Source organism: Rhipicephalus sanguineus, chromosome 1 (genome assembly GCF_013339695.2).
Source record: "Rhipicephalus sanguineus isolate Rsan-2018 chromosome 1, BIME_Rsan_1.4, whole genome shotgun sequence".
In the NCBI taxonomy this organism is placed as follows: domain Eukaryota; kingdom Metazoa; phylum Arthropoda; class Arachnida; order Ixodida; family Ixodidae; genus Rhipicephalus; species Rhipicephalus sanguineus.
This window is the reverse complement of record NC_051176.1, coordinates 271,595,409-271,623,177: the sequence shown is the minus strand read 5'-3', so window position 1 is coordinate 271,623,177 and position 27,769 is coordinate 271,595,409. Positions and strand designations below refer to the sequence as shown.

The following is a 27,769-nucleotide window of genomic DNA, read 5'->3' as shown; positions in this document are numbered from 1 at the left end:
TCGTGTGATACATTTAGCTTAATTTCTCGGTATGTAGGGCACTGCTGATGATAATATTGCCGTTTCAGACGTTGTCATACATTGAACTTTCACTCTGACATGAATTGCTATTTGCCTTTAGTGTCCCTTTAAGACTTTCAGTGCAGGAAAGACGGTGTGGCGCTTATGCTTACAAAGTGTAGTGTAGAGAGTGGCATAGACATGGCCAGGATTTGGGGACATATGCACGTACCGCCATCTCTCGTCGATGACTGCGATGGCCTGCTGTAAGTGAATGGGAAATAGGCGAAAAAAATTCTATCTGACGATAATTTTAGTTGTCAAAAATGACTCCCGGTTCTATACAGTAGAGACTTATTTGAACATTCTGTTAAAATTAGTGTTGCACCACAAACCGCGTGGCTTCCCGGAGAGAGAAGAGAGAGAAAGGAAAGACAGAGAGGTTAACAAGAAGAAGTCTCGGATTTGCTACCCTTCACGTAGGAAGGGGAAAGGGGAAGTAAAAGAATGAAAAAGAAGAAATGTGACGACAGCACGCGACAAAATACAAAAAAAAACAAAGTCATGACCACAGTCCAAGTACTACACAGCAACATTTTCTGCCAACAGTCACAGTTTGACATTCAGTCCGGTTGCTTGTAGAAACCGCAACAACACATGGGGCCCCATGTGTTTCTAAAGGGTGGTGTTCAATTGTCCTGGGAAGCTACACGCTTTGTAGTTCAATACTACAATTTTACCAAAACGTTCCAGTAGGTCTCTACTGTATAGAACCCCGAGTCGTTTTGGATAGCTTGCTTTGTTCAAGGGATATCATTTTTTTTTCGCCCATTTCCCATTCAGTTGTGGCAGGACGCCGTTGCTACCGCCAAGAGATGGCGCCACGCACAAACGTCCCCAAATCCTGGGTATGCATGCCCGCAGATAACCATGCCCTAAAGCCATAGGCGTGCGCAGAGGGGGGGGGGGGGGGGGGCAGGGGGGGGGCCTAGTCACCTGAGAGGGGGGGGGGGGGCATAGTCTGCCCATTACATTGACTTAATAGGGAGGGGGTGCGCTGCGATGAACCTTCGCCCCCCTGAAGGGGAACCCTGCGCACGCCTATGCCTATAGCCCTTGTTTCCAGGACTTGTATGGACTTTCTATATGCCCTGTATATGCTCTATTTGCAGTCCGGTGTCATAACTGAGTCAAGAATCTACTGCCATGTGAATTGCAAGAATCCTCGGAATCCACCGGAAGGACAATGTTGCCCCTACTGCGAAGGTAAGTTGTCTGTTTTTTTCCTGCAGAGAGGGACACGCAGTGGCGTAACATGGTTTACTAACATGATAGACTTCTGTGCGGTTGGAGACCATTTCTGTCATTTGAGTATACTATACAGCTGTAGTTAACAGGACGCCTACACGTTTGTAAGCAAAAATATTGCGAGTGGTAGTAAAATTTCCCAGAACTCTTTATGTACGATATCGAAGGCGACACGCAAAAGCGCTGAAAACGAATGACCGATCAGGATCGTAACCATATAAAGACGCGGCAACGAGCCCAACATCGCGTGTTCGAGAGACTCCAAACATTTTACCAGGTCGATACGCCAATTCTAGGTGCTATTTTGGAGATACCAGTGCATTTGCAGCTATACGTTAAGTGTTGCAGCTATTAGATTCTGTACGCATAACTTATTCTGTGTCTTTTCTGTCACTTTTGCTCACGCTCATGTAGTGAGTTGGTACACGTTTCTCTTAAAGCGCCTTCACTGCGAAAATTGATGCCGATATGCCGGTGACAATACATCGACTGTCAGACCGTTGTCGGCAGCTGGCCGGTATGCTTCGTTCGCGATCTGCACTGTCGCCGCGCAATGACTGCACTGAAACTCGGTCCTTCAGGGTCATCCTAGCTGTGATGCGTAAAGATACCATGACATTTATCAAAACGACCGCGCAACGCGAAACCATCAGTACAGCAAGAGTCAGGCATGCACGACCGTATCCATGCACAAGCGACGATTTTAGACGCGGGATGAGGCAGGAAGCTGTTCGCCTAGGGCACTTTTCTTCACACTTGCAACGCCATGACGTCGAGACGCGAGAGGAGATTAGAGAGTAACCGAAGACACTGTTTACGACGGTCGGAGTGCAGCGACAGGAATAGCGTTCCACTCAGCGCTTGCTTGCTCTTCGGGCATCCCCGACGGGTGATTCATCAAGCACTGTTGTGCACTATGCAGCCCACCTATTTCGCTGAGCTTTTGTGACTACACCAAAGATTCTGTGGTGTTTTGTTTTCATTCTGCGTCTGATGATTTACAGCTCCTACGATGTTAACGTGCACAGGCAGCCTAGGTCTTAACCACATACGGTGCTGCTCTCCAGCCATATTTGTGCGCGACCAGTTAGGAGTCACACAATGCTCATGTGCGACCACGGGGTCTTCGTGAATGCGTCACATGCGTGGACACCATGCCATTTGTGTTTTGTACACCCCGCTAGCTAGCAGCACCTGGGAGTCACGGTCGCTTTGCTGAAGCAGATGAGTGTTAGAGTGTGCAGTACTTAGCGTGTAAGATCACATTCGTCAGCAGCTTCTAAAAAAAGCTGGAGAACAGGCCACCGCCGTGTCTTCCCATCTTACGAGCATCGCTTGCCTCGCAAAGATTTCTTGTCTCGATAGGCGGGGTCCAGCATTACCCCTCAATTGACAGCATTGCGAAAAGCTTTGAGACTACTAGACGACGTGCGTGGCCTAAGGTGACTTCGTACGGGTTTTTTAGAGCTCCCCGGTGCTTTGACGTTCCGTAAAGTGAACACGATAGTCTTCTTCGCTATCACTGGTTCGAACCCGGTTCTTGGGCAGACTCACCTTCCTGCAAGAGTCTGTCGAATTCGCACAGCACCTGAGGTTCCTCTAGTCTTCTAACGATGCGCAGAAATGCCGACGCGTTTAAAAGCCGGCGCCCTTCTACGGAGCATCGACGCCATGTGACCAATACTACGTGACCTGCGAGCAGAGCGAACGCCTAGCGGCGTCGCCGCTGTCCACCGCGACGATCGCGTTTCTCCTCCAGATATCCACAACGCGGCGAAGTGTCTCCAGGGCCCGTGGTCTCCCCGAGAAGCAGTCAACAACCGAGGTATTTAGACTGGGCCGCGACGCCACTAAGCCTCGAGCGGACCGCTGCCAGCAGCTGCCGCCGCGATACCAGAGCTGACGGACGCCCGCGGCGCTGGCGACGCCGTTGTCGTGGCGATGGCACGCCGACCGACGCCGCCTCGCAAGCACTTTAGTATACATCACGGCCAAGTTGCGAGCCCCGCACGCGGCTGGATACCGGGCGAGTGGCGCCCAGAGGCAGCACGACCGGACTGTTCGGTGCGCTGCAGCCGCGTCGGGGTTATCGGGCTGAATTTATTGGGCGATGCCGCCGCTTCCATCAGAGTCTCCTCTCGAAGGTCGTACGGCACGTGTCTCGAGCCCTGCGCCGGCCAATCGGGGAGCGCTGGTGTGGCATAAGGGACTTTCTTCTAAGTCGTGGTGCGGATTAGAGATAAAAACGAAGATGCCATAGAAAGGAGAAAACTGTATACCTGTTTATACGGCTGCCCCTTCTCTAACGCAGCATTGGGGGGGGGGGGGGGGGGGGGGGGGGGGTCCGCAACCCTTCAAGCGCTCTTCCATGCGTGAGTCGATATTTGCTAGACACTTGCTCGGCATTACATGATATCGTGCGTCAGTTTGACGCTGTAGATGATAGAGTAACAGTGCTGAAATTGCAATGCCAGCTTCGAGTCCTAGCTGCACAGTGCGATATCTTTCTCCCTTCCTTTTTCTAAGCTCTACCTAAGGAATGCAGTCCCTCCGCCAAATTTGATGCACCGGCCGCCAACTTTCATGTCAACCGTATGCCTAAATAATTTATTACCAAAATGGATTACATTCCCTCTCGCACTTTTTCATAAAACTCAAGATTACCTTCCGCCTCATGATACCATACGGCGCAATAAAATGGTCCGACAACAGTCAACTGCGTTTGGCAAGCCGGAGCAGCGCTTCCTGCCGATGGCATTCCACCCCCTTCGGCTATAATCTTCGGTGCATTTTTGAAAATGTTGGAAACAGTTTTGAAGTGTTGGGAATTTGCGTTCTCACGCTCATAATTTTTGACACTTCCGACAACCTTCAGACCCGACCATACGTCATATTCACACGCTTACTGGCAATTTGTTCAGCGCCGCCCACTTGCCACGCCACCCAACCGATGGCTAATGTCGTCATCGGCATTGATCATCCAGAACCAATGCGTGCCACACGCAGGGCAGATTGCTGACACAGTGGCGTTGTCGGTTAAGGCCGCGCGTGAAGGATTCCTACATACGATGTGTCGTCAGCAAAACCAAAAAAATTTTGAAAGCGGGCTTCTCCCTAAAAGGTCCCTTATAGTGGAGAAGCCATCTTTGACAGTGCTTTTTGCAGGCTGACAATTTGTGCTCGCCCACGCATGCGTGGTTCTCCGTCATACTACATTTGATGGACGAGACATCTATGTTGGTCTGAATCAGCGCTGCAATTCGGAAAAAGCCTTGCGCTTGACTTGTTCGTTAGAGCAAATGCCAACCGACCCAGAGGCTGGAGATGTTATTCAAGAAGACGACATAATTATTTTTTATGAATATCATTTGCGACCGAAGAGCGCTTTTACATTTGCAACGACAGGGACACACCAATCGAATGTTCACCATTGGAGTCGCCGTCGCCGTGAGGGTCAGTGAAAGTCCAAATGCGATAAGATCCTATCGTGCCCTGCCCGCGGTACACTGTTGGTACGAGGGAAAGCGCGCTCGAGTGAGCTGAGAAGGATGATGGCTTGACGCGTGCTCTCTTCCCACCTTCCCATACACGGGAGGGGCTGTTGTAGTAGAGTGGCTCAGATGCATAGACGCGCCGTCGAGACAGAGGAGGGAAAGGGGGGGGGGGGGGCTCCTCCCGGTTGTGGCGGCTGCGCTAGCTCTCTGTGCGAATGAATGCATAGGTGGCCCACCACACCCACCTTGAAGGTAAAATGCGGCGGGTGTAAAGGCTGGGCCAGCCGAGACGCCTGTTTGTTCCCTTTGCGCTATTCTTCCGCTCACCTAGAGTTGGCGGTCTCGTTATCTCAGAGTTCAGGAGGAACGAGTGGCGACGGAATGCCTTTGGTGATCCTTAGGCCTAAAGGATCAAACGACCCGCGAGATAGTGGAATCATTCAACATCATAAGAAGGGTACATGACTGTTTTACTCAAGCCACAATTACGCTGTACGATGAGGAGTACGCTTTTCTAGACATATAATGTTTGCGATAACTAATAACTGAGAAACATGTAACGTCTACAGTCATGGTACCTGACAAGGATGTTTTTGTTGCGGCCTGTTCTGTTACGCACGTGCGAAATTTTCTGTATCCTTCTTATAAATGTTCTTCTGACCAATAAAAAAGAAAACAGTTGTGAGTGTTAGCAATGTCCCGCATACTTCCTTTTGCCCGCGTCTTCGGTGTGCTTCAAACGAATATTTCATCATGAACGTTTGCCAACTAGCTCAACTCGCCATCTTGTTGCAATGTAACAAATCTTGTTGCCCTGTAACAAAGGAATGACAACATGATGTACGCAATTTCACGTCTTTCTCTCAGGATGCCTGGCCTAAGGCGAACCACTTTCTGTGATTCTTCAGCTTTTAGCGTCACCCGCCACGGTGGTCATACATGGTGCTCGACTGCTGACCCGCAGGTCGCGGGATTGAATCCCGGTCGCGGCGGCCGCATTTTCGATGGAGGCGATAAGGCTGGAGGCCCGTGCACGTAGATTTTGATTCACGTTAAAGAACCCCAGGGGGTCGAAACTTCCGAAGCCCTCCACTACGGCGTCTGTCATAATCATGTCGTCGTTTTTGGACGTTAAACCCCACCAATTATTATTATTATTTGCTTTTGGCGTTATGAAGACTTCGAAAGGGTATCTAAAGAACAGCAAAACGTCAAACACCGAGTGCACGTGAGGTGCAGAGAGCGAGCTCTAACTACAGCTCATGGAGTAGCCTCCGAGGTCCAAGATTCGGCGTCTGGTTGCCTGAATTAGTTAGTTAGTTAGTTAGTTAATTAGTTAATTAGTTAGTTAGTTAGTTAGTTAGTTAGTTAGTTAGTTAGTTAGTTAGTTAGTTAGTTAGTTAGTTAGTTAGTTAGTTAGTTAGTTAGTTAGTTAGTTAGTTAGTTAGTCGGTGGGTTGAACGGAGTAGTTGCACAACGTTGCAACATTAAAGTGCGGTTGTTAAGGTGGGATGTAGGAGAGATATTAGTGTTTTTGTGCACGCACGTGACATTGCTCACACTTGGCTACTCTGCTGCAGTAGCCAACTATGTTTAGTATCCCTCTTTTTTTTCGCAGACGGCAGAAACGTTTAGCGCAGGGTGGCATCTACAGATATCGAAGGTGCACTACCTGATAATTACGATGAGTCCTTACTCCCTTTACAGCAAATAGGTTATCTGAGAACCTCAGTGCCAATTCAATACCATAACTAGTTCGTAAAATGCCCGGAATGGTATCCGCAGCATTCCAGATCGAATACAACGCTAACGCAGTTCTGGTAGACGAAAGGCAACGACAAGAGTATGACATACACGAGGCTTAACGCGTGTTGGCGGCAGCTGTCGAAACATCACTCGCACTCACGCGTGCGGAATGCACTGCGTGACATTAGGGAGAGGTGAAGAAGAACAGGATAAGACAGGGAGGCTACCCAACCGGCTGGCTACTCTGTGCTGCGATAAAGTCTGGTAAACGAAATTAAAGGTGATAGGTAATAGTATATGCACATTATAGGCTGCTGCAGCAGCAGCAGCAATAACTGAAGCCGATTATCACAATGCACAACGGCGCACGTGGTATCAGGTCACTCACTCACGCTTTGGCCTATACCGGCGTTCCTCCTGACAGTGGGTGCGTTTTTCCATGTTTGTTTACGTACGTTTTTAATTGTCAGTATACACGGCGACTAGATCGTATATACAAAGGAGGAACTCGGTCGTTCGCCCGTGCGGCCGCTGCCGACGCCCATACATGCAGGGAACACGGTTTGTGAAAAAAGGGGAGGTCGTTGCCATCGCTGCTGGAGCTCAGACTGTGGCAGCGCGGGCGATGCCCCTGAAGAATCGGTTCACTTTCCGGCCTGTTTGTGCAGGTTGTTGTAAGTCGCGCGCCAATATAGTGCGGCTGCCGAAACATCTTAGCGCTTGATGCATGCGCAGTAATGGCGCGTATGTATACAAGCACGTACACACGAGCCCGCACAGTTTATGGCTACGGTAAACGTGAGATTTACGAGGGATAAAGGTGCGCGTTTAAGAAGCCGCGTGGAAGTTGCGTCCCCGTAAATGAAGGATGTCTGTCCGGCATTTGCTGCAGTGTGTATCGTTAAACCCTAGTGACTTGTATACTCTATAAACAGGACAACGCTCGGAAGAGATGGACGCGGGTTCCGAGATACGCAGGTGGGGTAACGCGGGCGGTGACCGCAAGTGATCGGTCTAGCACAACCATTCATCAATATGCACTAAACTTTCCTAAGGGTGCTCTTTGTGCCCCAATTGCAAACCTATGCTTACTGACGTTAACTACGCCGATGATTGGTTCTTTGATAGGACGCATAGCGACACAGGAAAATAGTGCGCTGTGTCAAATTATGCATTCTGCCCACTTATCTGGTGTCTTACTTGTGTTGTGGACTACTACTTTCAGTTCTTGTTGGTGAGAATAAACGATAGCGATGCCGGCGTTTTAATTTAGCTCCATCGAGACGCGAACAACTTATCGGGCTGTTAAGTCCCATCTCCACGTTCCTGCGTCCGACATAACGCGCAGGATGCCCAGGATGCTTTGCAACAGCTTAAAAGTCTAGAGATGTTATGAGGCCCTGCCAGCTGATCCGGAGAGGAAGAGATTCCTGTTTCAAACCTGAAACCACTACGCTTGCTACGAAATATCTTCGGGAGCGAGATGGCGCGCGTTTTCAATTAATGCGAGCCGCTTCCCGTCTTTTTCTTTTTAAGACATGCTCTCGCAGATAAGCGGAGAATTTCCGCTTTCCCTCTGTCGGTGCCCCCCCCCCCCCCCCGTCCGCACACACGCGCGAGTATGGCGCTGACGGCGTTTAGCTGGGCGCTGCGGTTAGGCGGCGGTTAGTGTGTATATCCCGTGATCGGGGACTGCAGGGCTTTCTTCGCTGAGAGGCAGCAAGAGGTCGCGAGTGGCGAAGGGGGCTGGAAGGAACAGCGGAGGAGGGGGGTCGTCGGCAGCGGCGCCAAACCAAGTCAGCGGGGAGGTCACTTGCCTCTCGGCGCGCGCGTCACTGGACGCGCTAGCCCTTGCCGAGAGCTCCAATTTCCGTTCGCGGGCACGGGGGCCCGGCGCGACGGCAGCGTGGGCACGTTTGCCTACTTTGACCGGCGAGCTGGCTGCGGCAGGGGCATTGTCTCGCTCGCCCGTTGCCTGTATGGAACGGTGCACGTGTTCGTAGCCGAGAGGCCGTGATTTAGAGCCCCGTCAGGAGCCAAGTCGCGGTCTCGTGGCGGATCGCGAACAAACGTTCCGCGGCCGCCTTACTCTCAGCAATTTCGCGGGCCCGATCACTGCTCGGGTCCCGCACGCTGTCTTCCCTCATCTCGGAGCTTCGCTCGGTTGCCTGCGCGTTTCCATCAGCCAAGGCAACCGTGGTGAGCAGCCACCGCGGGGAAAGGCGCCGTCAGGCCGCGCTTGTTGTGCAGCCGGATCGGAGCCCCCACGGGACTCGTCGTCATACGCAAGCCGCATGACTAAAGGTTCCTACTGTCTTTTTTTTGTACGTTCGTTTTTGTTTGTATGTTTTGTTTCCTGGTCTAAAGCAACACGCGCATTATCTGCGATCTTCGGCGCGCGGCTAAAAAAGCATAGGTTCAAGAACTATTACAACGGCAAAGAGCATCCAAGTACAGGATGAGGAACGCGAGCGAGGTGCCTGCATTCATATACAGGGTGGTGTTTTGTTTCTTCTTTTTTAGACAATACAGATTCTGCATAAAAAGGCTATGACAGTCGGGCACTTGTCGTCTTACGTCGAGGCGGAAATAATTTCGCGCACCTAAAGCTACATTGAAATTAGTAATTAACATACACTCGTTAATTAACTTAAATTATTAGCTTGATGACATTGCTTATATGGAAAAGCTCTAGGACGTGACAATTTAGGGAATACCCATATTTCAGAAATCCCAAAAAGGCTCGCTATTCGAGACATTATTCGTCGAACAAATCCAGGCGATAGCGAAACTGAGCGTGCAGGAAATACCGCCGCTGTGTTACGTCCGACCGGAACTTCACGTGACCAACTTAAAAAGAAATGCGCTCATCAGCATAATCTGGTCAGGAAAAACGGCATGTCGGCTGAAATACACAAGTGGACCACTGGCGTAGCCCGAGGGGGGGTGGGGGGGGGGGGGTTCAGTTTACCTCCCCGCGAATTTTTTCAAGTTTGCATATATATATATATATATATATATATATATATATATATATATATATATTACACGTGCGCACGAACATGCATGAAGTATGGTTGAAGCCTCCCCCCCTACCCTGAAAAAAATTTCTGGCTACGCTACTGAAGTGGACCGCTCATTCATTGCGTGTGATGTTTCGCGCTTTCTGATGCTTTCGCCGCTGTACTCAATAAAACTGCAATTTCCACTTTTTTTTCCCCGCTGTACAGCGTAAAACTAGAGGGCAGTTACTGTGGCACTTCTCGCAGGCAAGCGAAAGAGTTCTTTTCGTTTATTTAAAGTTTAAGAAAGAAACAGATCATACACATCAAACGCAAAGATTAAGCGGTCCGTTTATGTATTTTAGACGACTTGCCGTTTTTCCTGATCAGAATCTTGCCGACGCGCCTCTTTTTCAAAGTTCGTCACGTGATGCTTCGGTCTGACATAACAAAGCGGCGGCATTTCCTGCGCAACTCAGTTTCGATATCGCCTGGATCAGGGCCTCGAATTTCGACGATTAATATCTCAAATTACGTCTGTTTTTTTTTCTTCTTGGGGGGGGGGGGGGGGGGGGGGGGAGATTGCTAAACAGTGGGTATTGCATTAATTTTCGCGTCCTACGAATTTTCGATATAAACAGCTGCCCTCATTAATAATTAGAAAGTTAATTAACACTTTCTTGTTATTTAATAATTTCAACACAACTTCAGGTCCGTCAAAGTATTTCCGCCTCGACGTAGACTTCGTGTGTGAAGACGACAGGCGCCTGAATGTCATAGCTTGTAAAAATAAAATCAGTTTCACCTCAAGGGAGAAGCACTGAATGCGATAGCAACAAATTGTAATATTACACGGAGTAAGGCTAGCAGCTAAGTATTTTGGATCCGACCTCGCGTAACTCTACAAAACGCTTGTAATAGCTAAATACGGCCGCTCCAGGGAGGGGAACGGTTTTCGTGCAGTCTCTTCGCGTAATTGAGAGCACAGCGCGTATATAGATGGGTATACGAGCCGTTTCCTGATGCACGCCGAGATAGCGCGCGCGCCGGCGATCGCGGTATGGGATTGCCTATGTCCGTAAATACACGAGACCGTGAGAACACGGTAAAGAGAATTACGACACGTGCATGCGGTTTTGAGCGGTACCACACGCTTTCAGATCATTCCCTTGCATATCAGACTTACATAACCTATGCCTAACGGCACACAAGCTGGAAATCGAGCGGGGCTCATTCGGCAAGCATTATCAAATCATGAATGGTAGTCTACCACTATCCCTCAAGAGGAAGGTATATAACAGCTGCATCTTACCGGTACTTACCTACGGAGCAGAAACCTGGAGACTTACAAAGAGGGTTCAACTTAAATTGAGGACGACGCAGCGAGCGATGGAAAGGAAAATGATAGGTGTAACCTTAAAAGACAGGAAGAGAGCAGAGTGGGTCTGGGAACAAACGGGGGTTAAGGATATCATAGTTGAAATCAAGAAGAAGAAATGGATATGGGCCGAGCACGTAGCACGTCGGCAGGATATAACTGACTGGATTCCAAGAGATGGCAAACGCGTGAGGGGGAGACCGAAAATTAGGTGGGTAGATGATAATAAGAAGTTTGTATAGGTATAACGTGGCAGCAGAAAGCACATATGACCGTGTTGATTGGCGGAACATTGGAGAGGCCTTTGCCCTGCAGTGGAGGCGTAGACAGGATGATGATGATGATGATGATGATGATGATGATGATGATGTTTACTCGTGCGCACGGTATCAGCTGCGGTTGCGCGATTGTAGCAGGGATGATTGCATAAAATAAAAGTTTCACAGCAAGGGCGAAGCAATGACTGCGATAGCAACCAATTGTAATGTTACACGAAGTAAGGCTAGCAGCTAAGTCTTTTGTATTCAATCTCGCGTAACTCTATAAAACGCTGGTGTAAGAGAATATGGCCGCTCCAGGGAGAGAAGCGGTTTTCGTCCAGTCTGTTCGCGTTGAGGGCACAGCACGTAGAAGGGTATGCGAGCCGTTGCTGATGCCTGCCGAGATAGCACGCTCGCCAGCGATCGCGACCGCGCCCTTATAATCACAGTTCACAGTAGCTGCTCGAACGACACAGCCCCCCCCCCCTCCCCATTCCCCGGCGGCCCTACATGCTCCTTCCAGACGGACGGGAAGTTCCTTCTTGAGCAGCCATCGATGGCAGGCCTCGCACGCAGGATGATGTTATCGCATGCGCCCTCCGTGCGACGGCGGTGGCCCGCCTTGTTTCATCTCCACTTCAGCCGTGTTCGTCGCCCCCGCTCGCGCTTTTACCCGCGGGTAGAACATATGATGCGCAGGGAGATGTTATCGATTTGGATTTTATACGAAACATGACGGCGACGGCAAAAACCGTCGAGAGTGTCCGTATAATTGCTATCGCAATAAAAAAAACTGTGCTGTCTAAAAAAAGTCAAAGTAGATGCAGATTTCCAAAACTCATAATCTTGGTATCCGGCTCCTGCCACCATTTAAAAAAAAATGAGCGTAAAATCTTCACGCACTGAATTGCTGCTTGTAGAGGAACCTGCACCATGACCCCTTTTTAAGAGTGCCCAGCCGCAGACCTGGACATTCTATTCTTCTTGTTTTCATTTATTTCTTCTTTTTTTTTTTACAGTAGCGGTGGAAGTGCTTACCCACTTTAGTTTAAGTATACTGTGCCGCATACAATGAGTTTAACATAGGTAGCGGCTTTGACATATGCATGTATATGGATAGTCTGCCGAGAGAACACAATATCAACGTGCGGGAGTTTGTGCTTCCCTTTGTGCGCACCCGTTTTTCTTTTCTTTTTTTTTTTTTTAGCCTAAAGAAAGTATTGCGTATTAAAAGCGAAAAGTCGGGCTAGACGGAACTTCGAGCACAACATTTTCCAGCGAGAGAAGAAGGAACTTAGAGGGAGCAGAGAATAAAAAAAAAAGCTTTACTTTCTTCTTCTGTGGTGTACGTCTCTAATTTTTTCTTTTCGCGCCGGAAAATATCGTTACAGTTATTATTACGTCGGACCCTCCCAGCCGCTGTCTCAGCAGTAAGAAAGAGCACATTTTGCGTGGAACCGCTCAATTTTTCGCTTTTTTTATTGCTACACCTTTCCGCCTCATTCTTCAGCGGCGGCGGGTTGAAGGCGAAAGTGACAACGGTATAATTCGGTCTTGACGCCCGCCTCACCTTTCGTTATAGCGGCGCACTGCGATTTCGGTCCTGTCACTAATCTGAAAATGGGAAAACTCGTTCACAATGACCCACAACACGCGAGTTCACTTCTTTCGCGAATATCGCTATACTTTGCCATAACTCCACTTAGCAAGTTCCCCTCGGATGACACCTGCAGAATTATCAGCAGCATTGACGTATCCTGGGAAGGGGGTTGGGGCCTCCCCCCCCCCTTTAAGATTTTCAATTTTGAGTGTGTGTATATACACCAACAGAGACAAACGCCCGCGCGAATATACATAACGTGTGCTTGAACCCCCACCGAAAAAGAATTTCTGGCTACGCGGGGCTCAGCTGCTGATCCGAAGGTCGCGGGTTCTATCCCGGTCGCGGCGGTCGCATTTCGATGGAGGCAAGATGCTCGAAGCACGAGTACTGTGCGATGTCAGTGCACGTTAAAGAACACCAGGTGATCGAAATTTCTGGAGCCCTCCACTATACGGCGTGCCTCATAATCACGTCGTGGTTTAGGCACGTAAAACCCTAGATATTATCATTATTAAATTTCTGGCTACGCCCCCGGTCAGCAGTAAGGAAGCGTTCACGCCTTCGCACCAAATTCTCTCGTCGTTCGCATCGCAGAAAATTGTGTGTGCTGTCCGTTCTGTTTAACCTGTATACTGTCTTGGCCCGAATGGCTGGCGGACACAAATGACTGCGCCTACAGTGTTCTGCACACTTTGTCGCTTTGCATTCAAGCGTGCCGGAGAAACTGCACGCTTAAGCGCGGCCGTGCTTGGACGTGGGACTTGATATCCGTGCTTTAAAAACACCGAATTAATGGTAGTGCGTAACACTACAATTGGTTTACATGTAGCCGCGTTTGAACCACCTCCGCAAGTGTGCTGAATCTTTTCTCTGCGAGACTGCGCAGTAAAACAACGCAGACCGTATACCTGAACACCTTCATCGCGACAAACACCAGATAAATAACACAACGTCTTTAATAAAGCAAACTCGTCTACGCTATACTTCGTCGAGGCGTGTACTGGTGCGCCTGCTTGGTCAGTCACCGCGCCAGTGAAGTACACTTTTTTATTGCAGAGATGAAAAAACCTTGTGCACGGGGTGTCGAAGGAACCAATGTTTCGGCCAGTGGCCTTGCCTTCTTCAAGGCAGCAACTGTTGCTCCCTTGAAGAACACAAGACCACTCGCCGAAACGTTTACTCCAGCGACACTCCGTGCTCAAGATTTTTTCTTCTCTTCAAGTTTCCATACTCCCCTGAACTTCTTCCATTTGCGCAATTTCTAGGATTGGCTCGCTTTTGCAGCCACTTCAAATCGCCGTTGAGCGACCCGATAACTGTTTGTCCACATATTGTCTCACGGTAAGTGGCGCCTGAACTTTCCCGCCGTCTGCATACTCGATGATTTTATCGGTGACGCATGCGCTGCATAAAGTTCCTCCGAATTTCGACCGCATTTTTGCGAGGTTTACTACGCGCTAAGCAAAGACGTGAATTTCCCCCTCCTCTCAGTTTTCTCGAATTTAACCGTCATAAACGCGCGAGCGACACTCATTTCGACCTATAGTTTTCTGTTGAAGGAGGCATTTCTCGGTGGTGGATGCGCACAACGCGACTTTATCTGTGGGAGTAATGTGACATTCCTATTCCCGTTTTCTTCTCAGTGACCCGCCGTAGTAGCCTAGTGCGTAAGGTGTTGAGCTGCTTGAGGGCACGCGGGTTTGATTCTGCTGGTTTGCAATATAAAAAATAAAAGAGGTTGATAAGGGATACGGACCTGATGAAATGCCATTGCCCTATCTCCTGCAGATCTTCGTCCAGATCTACGAGGTATGTAGTATGGAATATAAAGATGCATAGAGGTATACAGATGTATATTATACGGAATATAAAGACAGAAAACCATTGTAACACTAGTGAATACGCACATACCGCTTAACCACTACCGAAAGAGGGGAGGCTGTTTAAAAATGTAGTACATACAAAATGTTTGTGTATTCCCTGGAACGACGGTAGTGCAGGCCTAAATATTGGCAAATCATTTCAAAACGTCCAGTCGTAATCGACGTGAACGAGACAATATAACAGCCAAGTATTCTGTTACTGATTCAGCCTCATTCGACAGTGCACACTATCGCGCTCTTCTTGCAATCAACATGTGTTTGTACAAAGCTCCGTAACATATAGCACAAATAGAGCGAGTCAAGCCGCTGTTGGACGGCCCTTTGCTGGTGTAACAAACGCTTCGTTTCGCTCGGTTTAGTTTCTTTCGCGCCATTCAATGCCGGCTGATTCTGGCGATAATGTATAGGCGGAGCGAATCACTCGGCTTCCTGACGAAGCGGCGAGAAGCAGAAGAGCAGGAGTGGAATCTTTACAGTATACCGGTGTAGAGTATGCAGCGACGGAGAGGGTGGCGCGCATCCTCTTGCCGGGCGGGGAGAGCGTCGATGCACACCGATTTGCGCAGTGTGACGTCAAGATCCGTAGTTCCCCATTGTGATTCGCCATCCGACTGAACTTGTGTTTTGGCGCGCCATGGCAATCAGCGGGTCGCTCCCTTTGTGCGGCCATTCTTAATAACCTCGGAGGGGGGGGGGGTCGAGATCGTAAATAAATCGGCGGCGGTCTCTTTGTTGCCTGTCGCGACCACACTGACGTAGTTAGGAGGCTCGATCGGCGTTGGCACGAGCGCCGTCAGGGCACCAGGCTGTCTGTCACTCGGCGCACGCACGAACCCGCGCTGGTTGCAGGGAGGAAGACCGAGACGTCACCGTGGGTCTTGCGTGCGCGCTCTCGGTCGAGGTGCGAAGTTTCGTGGCAGCCGCCATCCTCCTTGCCCCGTGCGCGTGGGGCATTTGGCAGCCGGCCCGCAGGATGCGTTGCGTGCAGCGTCCAGTGACCTTCCCTCCACGCTGTCAGGGTCGCAGGGTCGCGGGCGAACGCGAGCAAGGTTGCCCCTCGCCGCCGTATTCACTCGAATCTCGGTCGATCGCGCGCGCTCTCACATCATATATATCGCGCACCATTAGCAATAAACATATTCGATATGCACATATGGCGATATACATATTCTCAATGGTGAAAGGCAAGCGGCTACATATCCGCATTCACGAAGCGTCCGTGGTATGCGGCTTTGCCAGCGATCGACCCTGTGGGGGAAAAAAAAATGAGATAGGTCATTTCAATGGAGCATGAGGGCCACGGCGCATGATCAACGGTGAGAAAGCGTTCAAGCAATGCTTTAGAATGTTAGAGTTGCTGTGCTGAGGCACGAGAGTGGCGATCGACATACCCGCCCTTCACGACTGTGCCATATTTTCTCGTGTCACTGTATAAACGCGCGGCGCATGGCCCGCTTTAATCAGGTAAATTTGAAGGGCTGAACATTTTTCATCGAAGCTATAGAATTAAAGCACGAAATGCCGCTAAAAGCGAAGACATCATTGCTTACTTCGTCGACATGACGAACTATAGTGCATGGTTCGGCTAGTTGGGAAATTGTCCTCATACATTTAACGCCGTGGCTATTACATTTATACAACGATGGAGAAGCGGCAAGCCTACCTCGTTCTTTGCTTGTCTGTATTTTGCGTAGTAAATGGTCAATGTTTGTTTACAACATGTGTATGCGCGTGCGTGTTTGCCCGAGCTCACGCATTTATTTGCGACTAAAGAAAAAGAACTCTTCACATGAGTCGACCTTGTGAGCTGTGACACGCGATAAGACCAACCTTCGACGATATTCACCAGTTTCACCACATTCAGTTGTCATCGGTTGCATTAGCGGCGGTTGCTTTAATGGTGAAGTTTCTGTTTACTCGTCTGAGCGTGGGTACGTGCCATCTGCTCAGTGGACCGAGGGAGCTTGAAAAACTCCGAGCAACCCAAACCTTTCGAAATCGATAAGTCTTGTCGACGCTACCTGTCTTGCTACTTTGTCGACAGAGCGGGGGTCGCTCTAAAACGGACAGTGCGTGGGAGCGACGCGCCATCGAGCTCGAGGAGGCGCTGACATGTCGGCGAGGGAGTGCTGCGTTCGGATGGCTGTGGGGTGGCCCTCTTCCCGGAGGTGTCAGTGAGAAAACCAAAGTTGCCAAATGCCCTCGCTGGTGTGTTATACGAGCTTCCGAACTTCTCTTAATCGACGCATCCGAGGGAACCGGTTTGCCTCTCGGTTCTCTGCCATGCTTCACTCCTTGGCAGGTTGCCTCGGCAAGCACACCTCAGTCGCGGTCCGCGATCAAACACGTCGCTCCTGCCACGAGTGTCTAGGGCCGAAATGCTGCCGCTACACGCGCGTAGTGCGTATGGAAGACGAGGGGGGATTGCTCATGCTTCCTTCCATAGCGGCGCCATGCTGCCTGCGCCCACTCGCCCGCTAGCGCTGACAGGGGCCTGTTTCAACACTCGAAGCTGCTTCCGTCACGACAGGACAGAAGCCCAGCGCGGAGGTGTCCATGACGCTACTGCGCTACGCCTTCGTGATAGTCAGATTGATTTCTGCCCTCCTGAAAGTCCTGCACGACACTTAAGGACGGAGGCCATCGGTTGCTACCTCTGTCACGTGCTTGGTAACCTTGTCAAGAGACGACGTAGGTTTCGGACCACCTGGGCGCACCCGCCGAGACCAGAGCGTAACACGTGGCGTAAAGACCTTCGATAGGCGAGGACGGCGGCTGCTTTTGTTCTCATAGCATGCTTGCCACGTCGAGTGGCCGAACTGTGTTGGCAGCGCGCCGCATTGAGTCATTAAGCAGTTTCAGAACAGGATAGCCAGCAATGTAGGTGCCCAATTAACCTCTCTGCGCGCACGTGGGCGCTTTCTAACCAAATAACCCTCGTGCGCCATGTATGAGAGCCAAATACTTTCCAAATTGATGTCGAAGAGGCGCCGGACACGTGCAACGAGGTCTCCTGCTGTCTTTGAGAACTATCGTAGCGTTTTGCTTAAGGCAGCTTTCTAGTTGGTGCTGAAGTTTTTGTATGTTCAAACGTTGTCACTGACGCCTGTCTTGACCTAATTTTCATTGCTTAGTAGACAAAAAGATGAAAATTATACGCGACGCTAAAGGCAATAGAAGGGAGGGGAGCAGTGGCGGAGAAAAAGTGAGTGTTTCGGAGGGCTCAGTCAAGATTAGGATCGCACGCTGTTGAAGCCTGTTATGATCATGTGTTATATGAACTGCTATAACGAAATTTACATAGCGATATTCCTGGTGACAGGGAAGAAGGTACCACAACAAGATAACAAAGAGCGTCTGGAAGCGCATCACCAGAAGGCGTATGTCACGTAAAATCACATATATATCAGGTGACATTACGTATAAACAACGCGAAATCTGGCAAGTTAGCTTGAATGCGGTAACGCTATCTGAACACCTCATTACAAGCGACGTGAGATCTTATGAGAGAAAGCACAGGTAGTGATCAAATATTCTTGCGTAAACGAACCTTGCGCACTTCTACCGGTATACCCAATAGTCAGCTAGTGTGATTGCTGGACAGAGGCATTATTGCCACGAAGGGCGCCATTGGCCGACTGACTCCGCAATCGGCAGGAGTGTAGTCGCTACCATTAGCCTCGCACGGTGACGTGTGCGAGAAGATTTTGCTAAGACTTGCAGCAAACGGTATCACGACTAAGCGTGCAGGTTGCTCCGAGGCACGGTGGCGCGCGCAATCCTTTCCTCTGAGCCCGACGGCAGGAGGCAGTTGCATGTATTTAACAGCATTCAGGGACTGCACTCTATACTCTATAGCTGACTGCCTGAGGACAAAAAAGAAAAGAAAAACATACCGGAGCAAACACTCTCCACAGGAGGGGGCATGTGTCTGCTGCAACAAAATTTCGAAATGGACGGAATACACTGCAATTGAATACCAAGGTATCACTGAGCAAGATCCGCAGAAGGCGTCGATATTTCAGGGTCGCTGGGAATCAAAGCATTTAATAATATCTGGGGTTTAACGTCCCAAAACCACCATATGATTATGAGAGACGCCGTAGTGGAGGGCTCCTGAAATTTCGACCACCTGGGGATCTTTAACGTGCACCTAAATCTAAGTACACGAGCCTCAGACATCTTCGCCTCCATCGAAAATGCAGCCGCCGCGGCCGGGATTCGATCCCGCGACCTTCGGGTCAGTAGCCGAGCGCCATAACCACTAGACCACCGTGGCGGGGAATCAAAGCATTTGTTTAGTGTAATTGTACAATATATTATAACAGGATAGCTAGGTGGGCTAGTTGGTATCGCGTTATGATATAAAACTTTGAGCGCAAATAAACGACGCAGGACGAAGAAGGGAAACACACACCACAAGCGCTCACTCACAAATGAATCTTTTGTTAGGTTCACATGCGCGATGCGGGACATGCGCGGTGCGCTGTTTGTATATATGTAGGTTCCGTCGTCTAATGAAGATTCAGTTGTGAGTTAGCGCTTGCGATGTGTGTTTCCCTTCGTCCTGCGTCGTTTATCTGCGCTCAAAGTTTTATATCACAATACAATATATTATCGGACATTTTGATGGAGGCGAAAATGCTTGAGGCCCGTGTACTTAGATTTAGGTGCACGTTAAAGAACTCCAGGTGGTCGAAATTTCCGGAGCCCTCCACTACGGCGTCCCTCATAATCATATCGTGGTTTTGGGACGTAAAACCCCAACAATTATTATATTATCAATATATTACTGGAAGTTCTAATTAAGAAAGGATCAGAAATAGGTAATGAAAATGCTAAACTGGAATACACGTAATAAATAAAACCTCACTAGCTCGAGCTGATGATTATAGTGTGCAAGGGTATACGCCAGCAAAGATTCCCTCGTGACACGCTCCTTCGCGTATACTCCTGCGGTACGCGCGCGTCTCTGTGGTTGACGCCTCCGGCGCAAGCAAGCACCGTTACGAGGTGATACATGCGTGAGCGGTACCGCACGAATAATTCATATAAACGGGCGCGCGGCGGCCATCCTTGACCCAATGGGATCCGGGGATCCGGTACTGCACCTCCTGAAAGGGCACTGTCCCTGCGGCACTCCCGGATTCTCGGGCCATCGCTGGCGCTGCCTGAGCAGCGGCTGGGACGCTGACCGGTTTTTGCAATATATCACGGACACGAAACAAGCTGCGATATGACTATAGGGCCGCCGATGCAAAATGGCGCACCAGCTCGATTGTCAGAATTGGGACGGAATCTCCCGACGCGAGCGGGCACTCCCGCCTCGTCCCGGCATCTAACGTTTTCCATCTTCCATGCACGCGCGTGAAGTTGGAGCGAAAAGGGAGATAGTGGTTCGAGGTTGGGAAAGACGCTTGTTTCTGCAACCCTTAAGGGAGCCCGGAGCAGCGTCGATGGGGGTGAAGGGTTGTGAAAGAGAGCAAAAAGGAGAGGCGGCCTTGTCGAGTACGCGCAACACCAAGCGGCAGGTACCTCTCTTCCCAATGAAAAAAAGCGGTAACCTAAATCAATTGTGCAGTGCGTTTAAACACGTTTTATTCGAGGTCCGCAATCAGTTGTCGGTCCTTCTTTACCACCAAAGGATCAGAAAACATTGTTGCAGCGCTGGCTGTGTCAACTCAACAATTCGCGTTTATTTTTTATCGCGTACATTCCAAGGTAGTGTACCTATAGTGACTTCAAGTACAGAGGGCGTGCCCACTGGGGAGGACCGTATGCAATATACTGGACTTGTAAGGGTGACAAAAACAGTTGCCAAACGAGTTCAGAGATTAAGTTATCATTATTTTTGCTTTCGTACGCGAGACAGGGCGATCTGTCAAGCGGTATTTCATCTTCCGGAATATTACGCTTGGGCAAACATCATACAAGCAATTCCTACTCGCGCCAATATCACATGCTTGTAGTGGAACTTACCGTGGCTTTCCGCGAAGTGGGATCGCACGCCAAGATACCGTAAGGACTCATTAGTGTCAGTGTAACACGAAGGCAAGGTTGATTGAGCAGCATCTATGACTATAATTCACTCCGAATTATAAGACTCTGAGTGAACTGTGCCAACGTGTCAAGGGGAGTGGCCGCGACCACTACCTACTACGGGCGCAACCACGATGCAAAAAAAAAAAAATAAATAACACGGTCGAACTGCCACTTTACGAAGACGCGAGATGCAATAAGGCGCGTACCATTCGGCGGCGCGCTGGAGCTGCCGGTGGCTCGTCCCCGCATTATACATGTGCAAATGCAAAATAACTGTTCACTCGTTCATTTTATACATTCGATCGTTCATTCCTTCGCCTGTACAAAGCCAGAGGCATCCTCAATATTTTCCTTGGCGTCTTTTTTTTTTTTTTTTGTCTCTGGTATCCCGCGCTTGTAAATGCCATTTTCTTAACAGCAATCGCCGAGTCGCAGAAACGACACACGTTCGCGCCGCATAGCGAGGGCATTCTAATGCCGACAAAAAAAGACTTGCCTTGAGAGAATTTCGCAGGAGAGAGAGCACACACACGATCGCACGTTTCCAAGCGCAACTCGGCGCGCCGCTGCGCGCTTGCGCAGGACGGCGTGCGTCCGGCAGCGCGCGGGGCTTGCCACGTGATGCGCGCGCCTTCTCTGCCGCGGCCCAACGGTATACCTGGGACGCTGCGACAGCGTCAGGTGGTGCCCCGCGTCGTCGTCGTCATCACGGTCGCCGTCAGTGGGCACGAGACCAGCTGCTATTGCTGCGAGGGAGCCGCTTGTAAACATCCTCAACTGGCGCCAGTTTCCAATTAAACGGTCGGCCCCGGACGGCAGAGCGCCGACCCATGCTCGCAGCGCACGCGCTGCGCCAGACACGCGGGCTGCCCGCCGCGGGGCGATTATTGGTTGTGCAACCCTCAGCGACAGCGCTGGCGCGCTTCATTAGGGGCGGGCAGGAAATCCTGCGCGCCCCTGGGCGTGCGCGCGTCCTTCTCAGTCGCGCGACTCGTTGCGGCATCGCGCGTACAACGCCGCCGAGGGACGCGCGCGCCGCCGCTATGCAGCTCGCCTCGGGCCCGCCCGACGTGCACAATGCACTCGGACGGTGCTCGCTTCGGTGCCCGAAGAAACGAGACAATGACGACTCCATCACAGCCCTGCTTGCCTTTCAATCATGCGAACCCACTGAGCTTCCTCATGCCTCCAGAGCGCTTCGACGCACGCTATATGCAACGTATACGTCATGCTCGGATACGTTACGCTGCGTTGCGTTACACAGCGTTTATGTTGCCGGTGCACCGCATTCCAGAGATGCATAAAAAGCGAAATGCACACCGCAGATCAGCAAGTCTAACGTTGGTAAGGCGCTCGTCGTGTATGCAGCATAGGGTGCACTTCTAGTCCGAGGGTGATTCGAAAATTAGAGGATCGAATCAGAGTGAAGTCTCGCTGCTGAGCAAAAACTTTTTTTTCTTTTTTTTTTTTGTAACGCCAGACATAAGAATGAATGTTCACTTGCGTAGCACTAAGCTTAATTCACGGCGTTTCATCGAATTAACTAATTCTCAAAAATGGTGCAGTAGAGGTAAAGAGGTTTTTTCTCGACGACACATTATTCGCATCGACGAACGTCCCAAATTGCTCTATAATCATTGATTAATACTGCTTCACTGAAATTTAATAGCTCTTTTTCTTTATTAGTCGCGGGGTAAGGTACCAGCTGGAGCTGGAGAAATTAATTTAAGGTAAGTTTTCTGGAGAATTTGAGGTAAGTTTTCCAGAAAACTTACCTTAAAAACTGAAGGAACAAGCATAAGATCCTATCCCATTCAGTACTTCTTGGGTTTTTCGTTTATGATTTGCCAGTAGTATACATTTGCCTTTCACAATCCCAAGTGTAGTATATACCATGAAATGGCATGGTAGTGTGCTCTGTGTACTCTCAAGACAATCCGGGATAGCATAACCAGTCGGGTTCCGCGAACAGGCAACACAAGTCAAGCAACGTAGTGCTCTGGGATGGTTTGGACTGAGATTTTGCTAACATTATGCATGAGTATGTTATCTCACGTTCTAAACGGGCGCAAAACAAGCAGTACGAAACAGCACACAAAAAATTGAAGCAACGTAGAAGAAATAATCGCCAACAGACGCTGATGTTGTATAATATGAAGTTATGTATCGCGCGTTGCAAAACCAGCACGTGCTGTCCATGGAATTTGCCGTGAACGATGCACTCCGCTGCCGCCTTCTCTCTGCAGGTTGCATGGTAGACGGCAGGCAGTACGCCGAAGGAGACACCGTGCCGTCGGACGAACGGGACCCCTGTGTTGTCTGCCTCTGCAAGGTACCGTATGCGCTCTCACGAATATCCGTCAAATTCATATTCAGGTGTTACGATAACCACAAGCGTGAAACCAGTGTTATAATGCCTTCTTTTTGTGCTGTGCGCGTCAAATCAGCGCCGCGATGGCTTACCAAAGTATCAGTGAACTATGTCAACGCTTGAGCAAACCACTGTGGCACTTATGCGCATATACGGGCGCAAAAAGGCGCACATTTTCTCACTTTACCTTGCGCTGGCTCTGATAGAAAGAGTGACGAACATGACCGGCCAACTTGCTGTAGCTCATAGCTGTCGTTCGCAGTAACAGCGGCAGAAACAGGCTGAAAGAAGTGCAGCAAAGGCAGCTATAGTAGAAGGCTAAAAATTGCGTGTATACGCGAAACCTTAATGCAGTCGTCAGCCTTAACTTCTAGTTTTCCAAGGTTATCAATTCTATAACAATGTTCCGACATAAGTTCCGTATAAGCCGTTTAGACTGGTGAGCGGAAGATGTTGATAGGCGCATGTTTTATCTACGCCTATTTTCTTTTATTATCTGCGTGCGCGCGCGCGCGTGTGCGTGTGTGTGCGTGTGTGTGCGTGTGTGTGCGTGTGTGCGCGTGCGTGCGTGTGTGCGCGTGCGTGCGTGTGTGTGTGTGTGTGTGTGTGTGTGTGTGTGTGTGTGTGTGTGTGTGTGTGTGTGTGTGTGTGTGTGTGTGTGTGTGTGTGTGTGTGTTAAGGGAAAGAATGTATATGACGTCGACACAACTTATGAATGCTCGGGAGAGGAAGAAGGGCGTGAGGTCGCGCGTCTGTTGTTTTTGTGCAGAAAACAATAAGCATCTTGTATGCGCTTGTGTGGCCGTCGCTTGATCTGCGCCATGTTTGGACAAGAAAGCGCTGACGCACGTCACCGCAGACGGGAGGAGAGACGCGTTTCGGTTTTTATCTCTATTTCTCTGCGTCAATCGGGAAGCAGCAGATAGAGCTGTTGGGAAGGAGTGATTATAGGATAAATAAAAGTAGAAGGGGAGAAAGAGGGGCCAAGGGAGCAGCTGAGCCCACGCCAGTTCGGCGCGCATCGTGTAGGACGCTTGCCAGCGCCCACAATTAGCCGCTCGCAGGACGTCTACGGATGATATAATTGCCAGAAGCTTCGGGGCTCAATTTACATTTAATGGCAACTGCTTCTCAGAATGTGTTAATATGATCGTTTCACACCCCGCGGAGGCTTCTGTCGCGAGAAACAAAATCACAAAGCATCGGGCGAGAGGCGGCGTCCCTCTGTTGTGAGAGGGTATTTAATTAGCTACGCACAGCGCACCGTGGGACCACCGCTCAAGAGCAGCGCGTCGTTTCCCAAGCACGCCACGTCACACTGGCGTTTCAATGGTCACCGCGCGGCACCGCAAGTGGACGCCACCCTCACGCCGTGACCACGACGCCATCTCCCGTATACTCGCCGAGTTTGTGTCCAGTTGTTTATATTTTACGCCTGTAACTCTAACATACTCGAGTTCACCCGCCTCTGTGCGATATGCATCTCATCCAAGAATGTTCCTTGACGGAGAAGTGGTGACACAAGGGATCGGTGGTGGATCGCCATTGAAGCTGACTCAATGGGGCATTGGGAAATGTATGTTCATATCTCTATAACTCCTACCTTTCTTTTATCTCTTTTTTTTTGTAAGAAAAAGCGCTATCTTGTTTTTCTTATATCTAGCAGGAAACAGGGAGGGCCACGGGACACCAACAGACTCCTGCATAAGACTTTTACAGCGCAGTCTTACTCTTTTCTGTTTTTTTTCTGATGTGGTGTGACCAAACATCAACCCGACGAAAAAGACGCAATGTGGGCTAACGATGCGCTTACTATTATCGCATAGTAGCGAGATGTATGCGATTGTAATGGCGGGGATCTCGAAATTGGCTAAAAGAAAAAAACTAGCAGTTGTTCCGTGCACGAATACAACCGATGAGCGAAGCTCCTTAGAAATGGAACGCAAACGACTATGCGCCTGATCTCGCTGCTGGCTTTCATGAAGGCGGTAGGGTGGGGAGCAGGTGGGTTTGCTGCGCTCGGTGGCGGGAACGACTGAGCGAGTGTGCGGCGCGCGCAGCGCAGGGAGAGGGGTGCGAGCGGTGATAGGACGGGGAGCTTCGACGGCGGCGACGGAACGCCGCGCGCGGCGTTCGGCGCCTCACTAAGAATAGTCTGGACTCCAGGCCACACAGGACTTCCCGGCAACGAGGCGGCGAATGCCGCTGTCGGCGCTTCTCTCTTCCGGGCCGCTGCCCTTCCATGTCCTGAGTCGGATGCTGGAAACTCGAGCCTCACATGCTACCGTGATATTCTGGATTACTATCGCACTTCGCGCCGACTTTACCCTGGCCCTGCTCGCGGTCTGGCGAAAGGAGACGAACGAATACTACGCCGCCTTCAGACTAATACTTTCCTTAGTCCGGCGGTCGCCCGGCACTTCATCCGGGAAATCTCTGGCACGTGCTAGACTTGTCAGGTCCTCGCCGACACCTTTCGCGTCGTGGCTTCGTGTCCTGCAACTCCACTCTCTTTCTCATCCCCCTTCCCCATCCCAACTAGAGAGGCTTGGGAGGAGTACCTGCTCGGCTGCTCTACCTTGGATGCGCAACGCTCCTTGTTGGCGCGCACCCGGGCAGCGGCCATCTCCAATGGCATCCCGGAGTAGAGACTGTCACTCAGGCACACAGCAGCTCTCTTGTGAATTTCTGGAATAAAATGTTTACCACCACCACCACGGCGTTCGGCGCGCGCAGCGTTTCATTGTCTTTTTGCGCCGGCGCCGGATGGGGAGAGTGTCTGCTACTACCTTTGACAAAGCGCCCCTAGTGCGCTAGCATGATGGTTGTCATTTATCAACCCGCAATAAAGGAAGTGAAAGTGAAGACCATTATAACCAGTTGTGCACAGAGCTTATTTCTTTTAACCTCAAATTTCTGGTGCGCTAGAACCAAACCGCTCAAGGCCTAAACATTTCCTCTTAAATCACCGGCAACTGCAACCTAAAGCGATGCTTAAGAGAAGGGCCTAAGGAGCTTCGCTCCTTAGGCTCGGCTTCAATAGGCTTCAATAGCCTGGTATCGAGGACGCTATACCGCGTTCGCTCCGAAACTGATTCAAGCTGCTTGGAGCTTCGCCACACTGGTTAAACTTCAGCGTTTATAGCGACGGCGCCTATACCAAAAGTAGGCGCACGAAAGTAGACTCGGAGCCTGAGTGGTATGCGCAGCTGCGCAGTTACTGTTGCCACGAAAATACAACTGCGCACCTTGCAGAGTTGTATAAAATTGCATACATTGGCAGGTTGGATAAGTAAGAAAGGAACAGGAGAGAGAGGAAAGCCAGGGATGTTAACCAGTCTAGAAGTACTGGTATGCTACCCTACACTGGGGAAAGGGATAGAGGAGTTTGAAAGTTAGATTTAGAGAGAAAGAGGGAGAGGGACACACACACACACACACACACACACACACACGCACGCACGCACGCACGCACGCACACGCACACACACGCACGCAGTCACAATATCTCTATTTGTCTGTAACCGCCGGTGCAACTCTGTTGTCTTCAAGAATTTGAGCACTGCCTCCGTCACCTTCATCCGCGATGACTTCTCAGGACGCCATTCCAACAATACGTTGGATAAGATACGCATGTTGGTATTTAGTGATGCACAAGTAAGAATTTTATAATTCTCGACCTTCTTCCTTACGCGATGGATGGATGGATAGATGAATAAACTTTATTTCGGTCCCTCAGAACGCACCCTAGCACGTTGCGGGCCGCTCCCACGTCGGAAGAGAAAGACCAAGTCTCTGCTGCGTCGCGGGCCCGTTGGACTGCCCATAGTTGTGCTTCGAGTCCGGAGCTTGTAATAGCATCTTCCCATTTTGACGGCGTGATGACTTCGCCGCCGTGTAACGCGGGGCACCGCCAGAGCATATGTTCGAGATTAGCGATATCTGCGCATAATGAGCATGCGTTAGTTGGCTGTATTTCAGGATAGATCTTGTGCAATAGCGCGGGGTTAGGGTATGCCCCGACCTGAAGTAGCCTGAGTGTCAGAGCCTGTGGTCTGCTTAATTTTCTGTGTGGTGGAGGGTACTGTCTCCGCCCCAGGTAAAAATGCTTAATAATTTTTTTATATTGCAATAAAGTTGTTTTTCTTATGGCAAAAAAAAAAAAAAACAAAACAAAGCGGGAGGGGTGTGCATCTCTTAACTGAAGCGTTCCTCGACTTCTCGACCTCTCAGCTGATCTGCCCAACATTCATTTAGAGTGACAATACAGCAGTCTATTTCATGCACAGTTGTAGTAATTGCAGTAGCTATCGCTCACATAATGGAACGCTTCTCTTGTGCTATTTCGAAGTTACCTCTTCGATGCTCTCTTCCAAGCCTTGTAGCCACTCGCGGGAAAGTGTCACGTAGCCCGATTTGTTTGTTTTATTTTATTTTTTTTATCTTTTGTTTATACGCATAGCCATACGTGTGAGAAAAAAGTTCGATATCTACGTGTACAACAGCCGTAGTTCTCTGCGCTTGTTCATCGCGTGATTATTACGTCACGAGGTATGACCTATTCAAGGGTGCCAAGCGTCACGTTCTTTCCGCATAAACGCATTCATAATTGAACGACACCATCTCTTTCACACAGCGTCTTACAAAAGTATGCTTGCAACATTACGAGCATTGAATTAAAC

The 27,769-nt window shown here is 50.0% G+C and overlaps 2 protein-coding genes across 2 annotated transcripts in view; one reads left to right on the top strand and one right to left on the bottom strand.

Annotated features, from left to right (window-relative positions):
• Positions 1–21,689, bottom strand: part of LOC119378973 (uncharacterized) — a 77,576-nt gene extending 55,887 nt beyond the window's left edge. Inside the window, exon 1 of the mRNA XM_037648089.1 lies at positions 21,213–21,689. Coding sequence (XP_037504017.1) covers positions 21,213–21,487 — 275 coding nt within the window. The 5' untranslated portion in view covers positions 21,488–21,689. The remainder of the gene's footprint in view (positions 1–21,212) is intronic.
• LOC119378971 (BMP-binding endothelial regulator protein) overlaps positions 1–27,769 on the top strand; it is a 230,375-nt gene that overhangs the window by 135,191 nt on the left and 67,415 nt on the right. The window contains exons 6-7 of the mRNA XM_037648088.2: positions 1,173–1,266; positions 22,963–23,048. Coding sequence (XP_037504016.1) covers positions 1,173–1,266; positions 22,963–23,048 — 180 coding nt within the window. The remainder of the gene's footprint in view (positions 1–1,172; positions 1,267–22,962; positions 23,049–27,769) is intronic.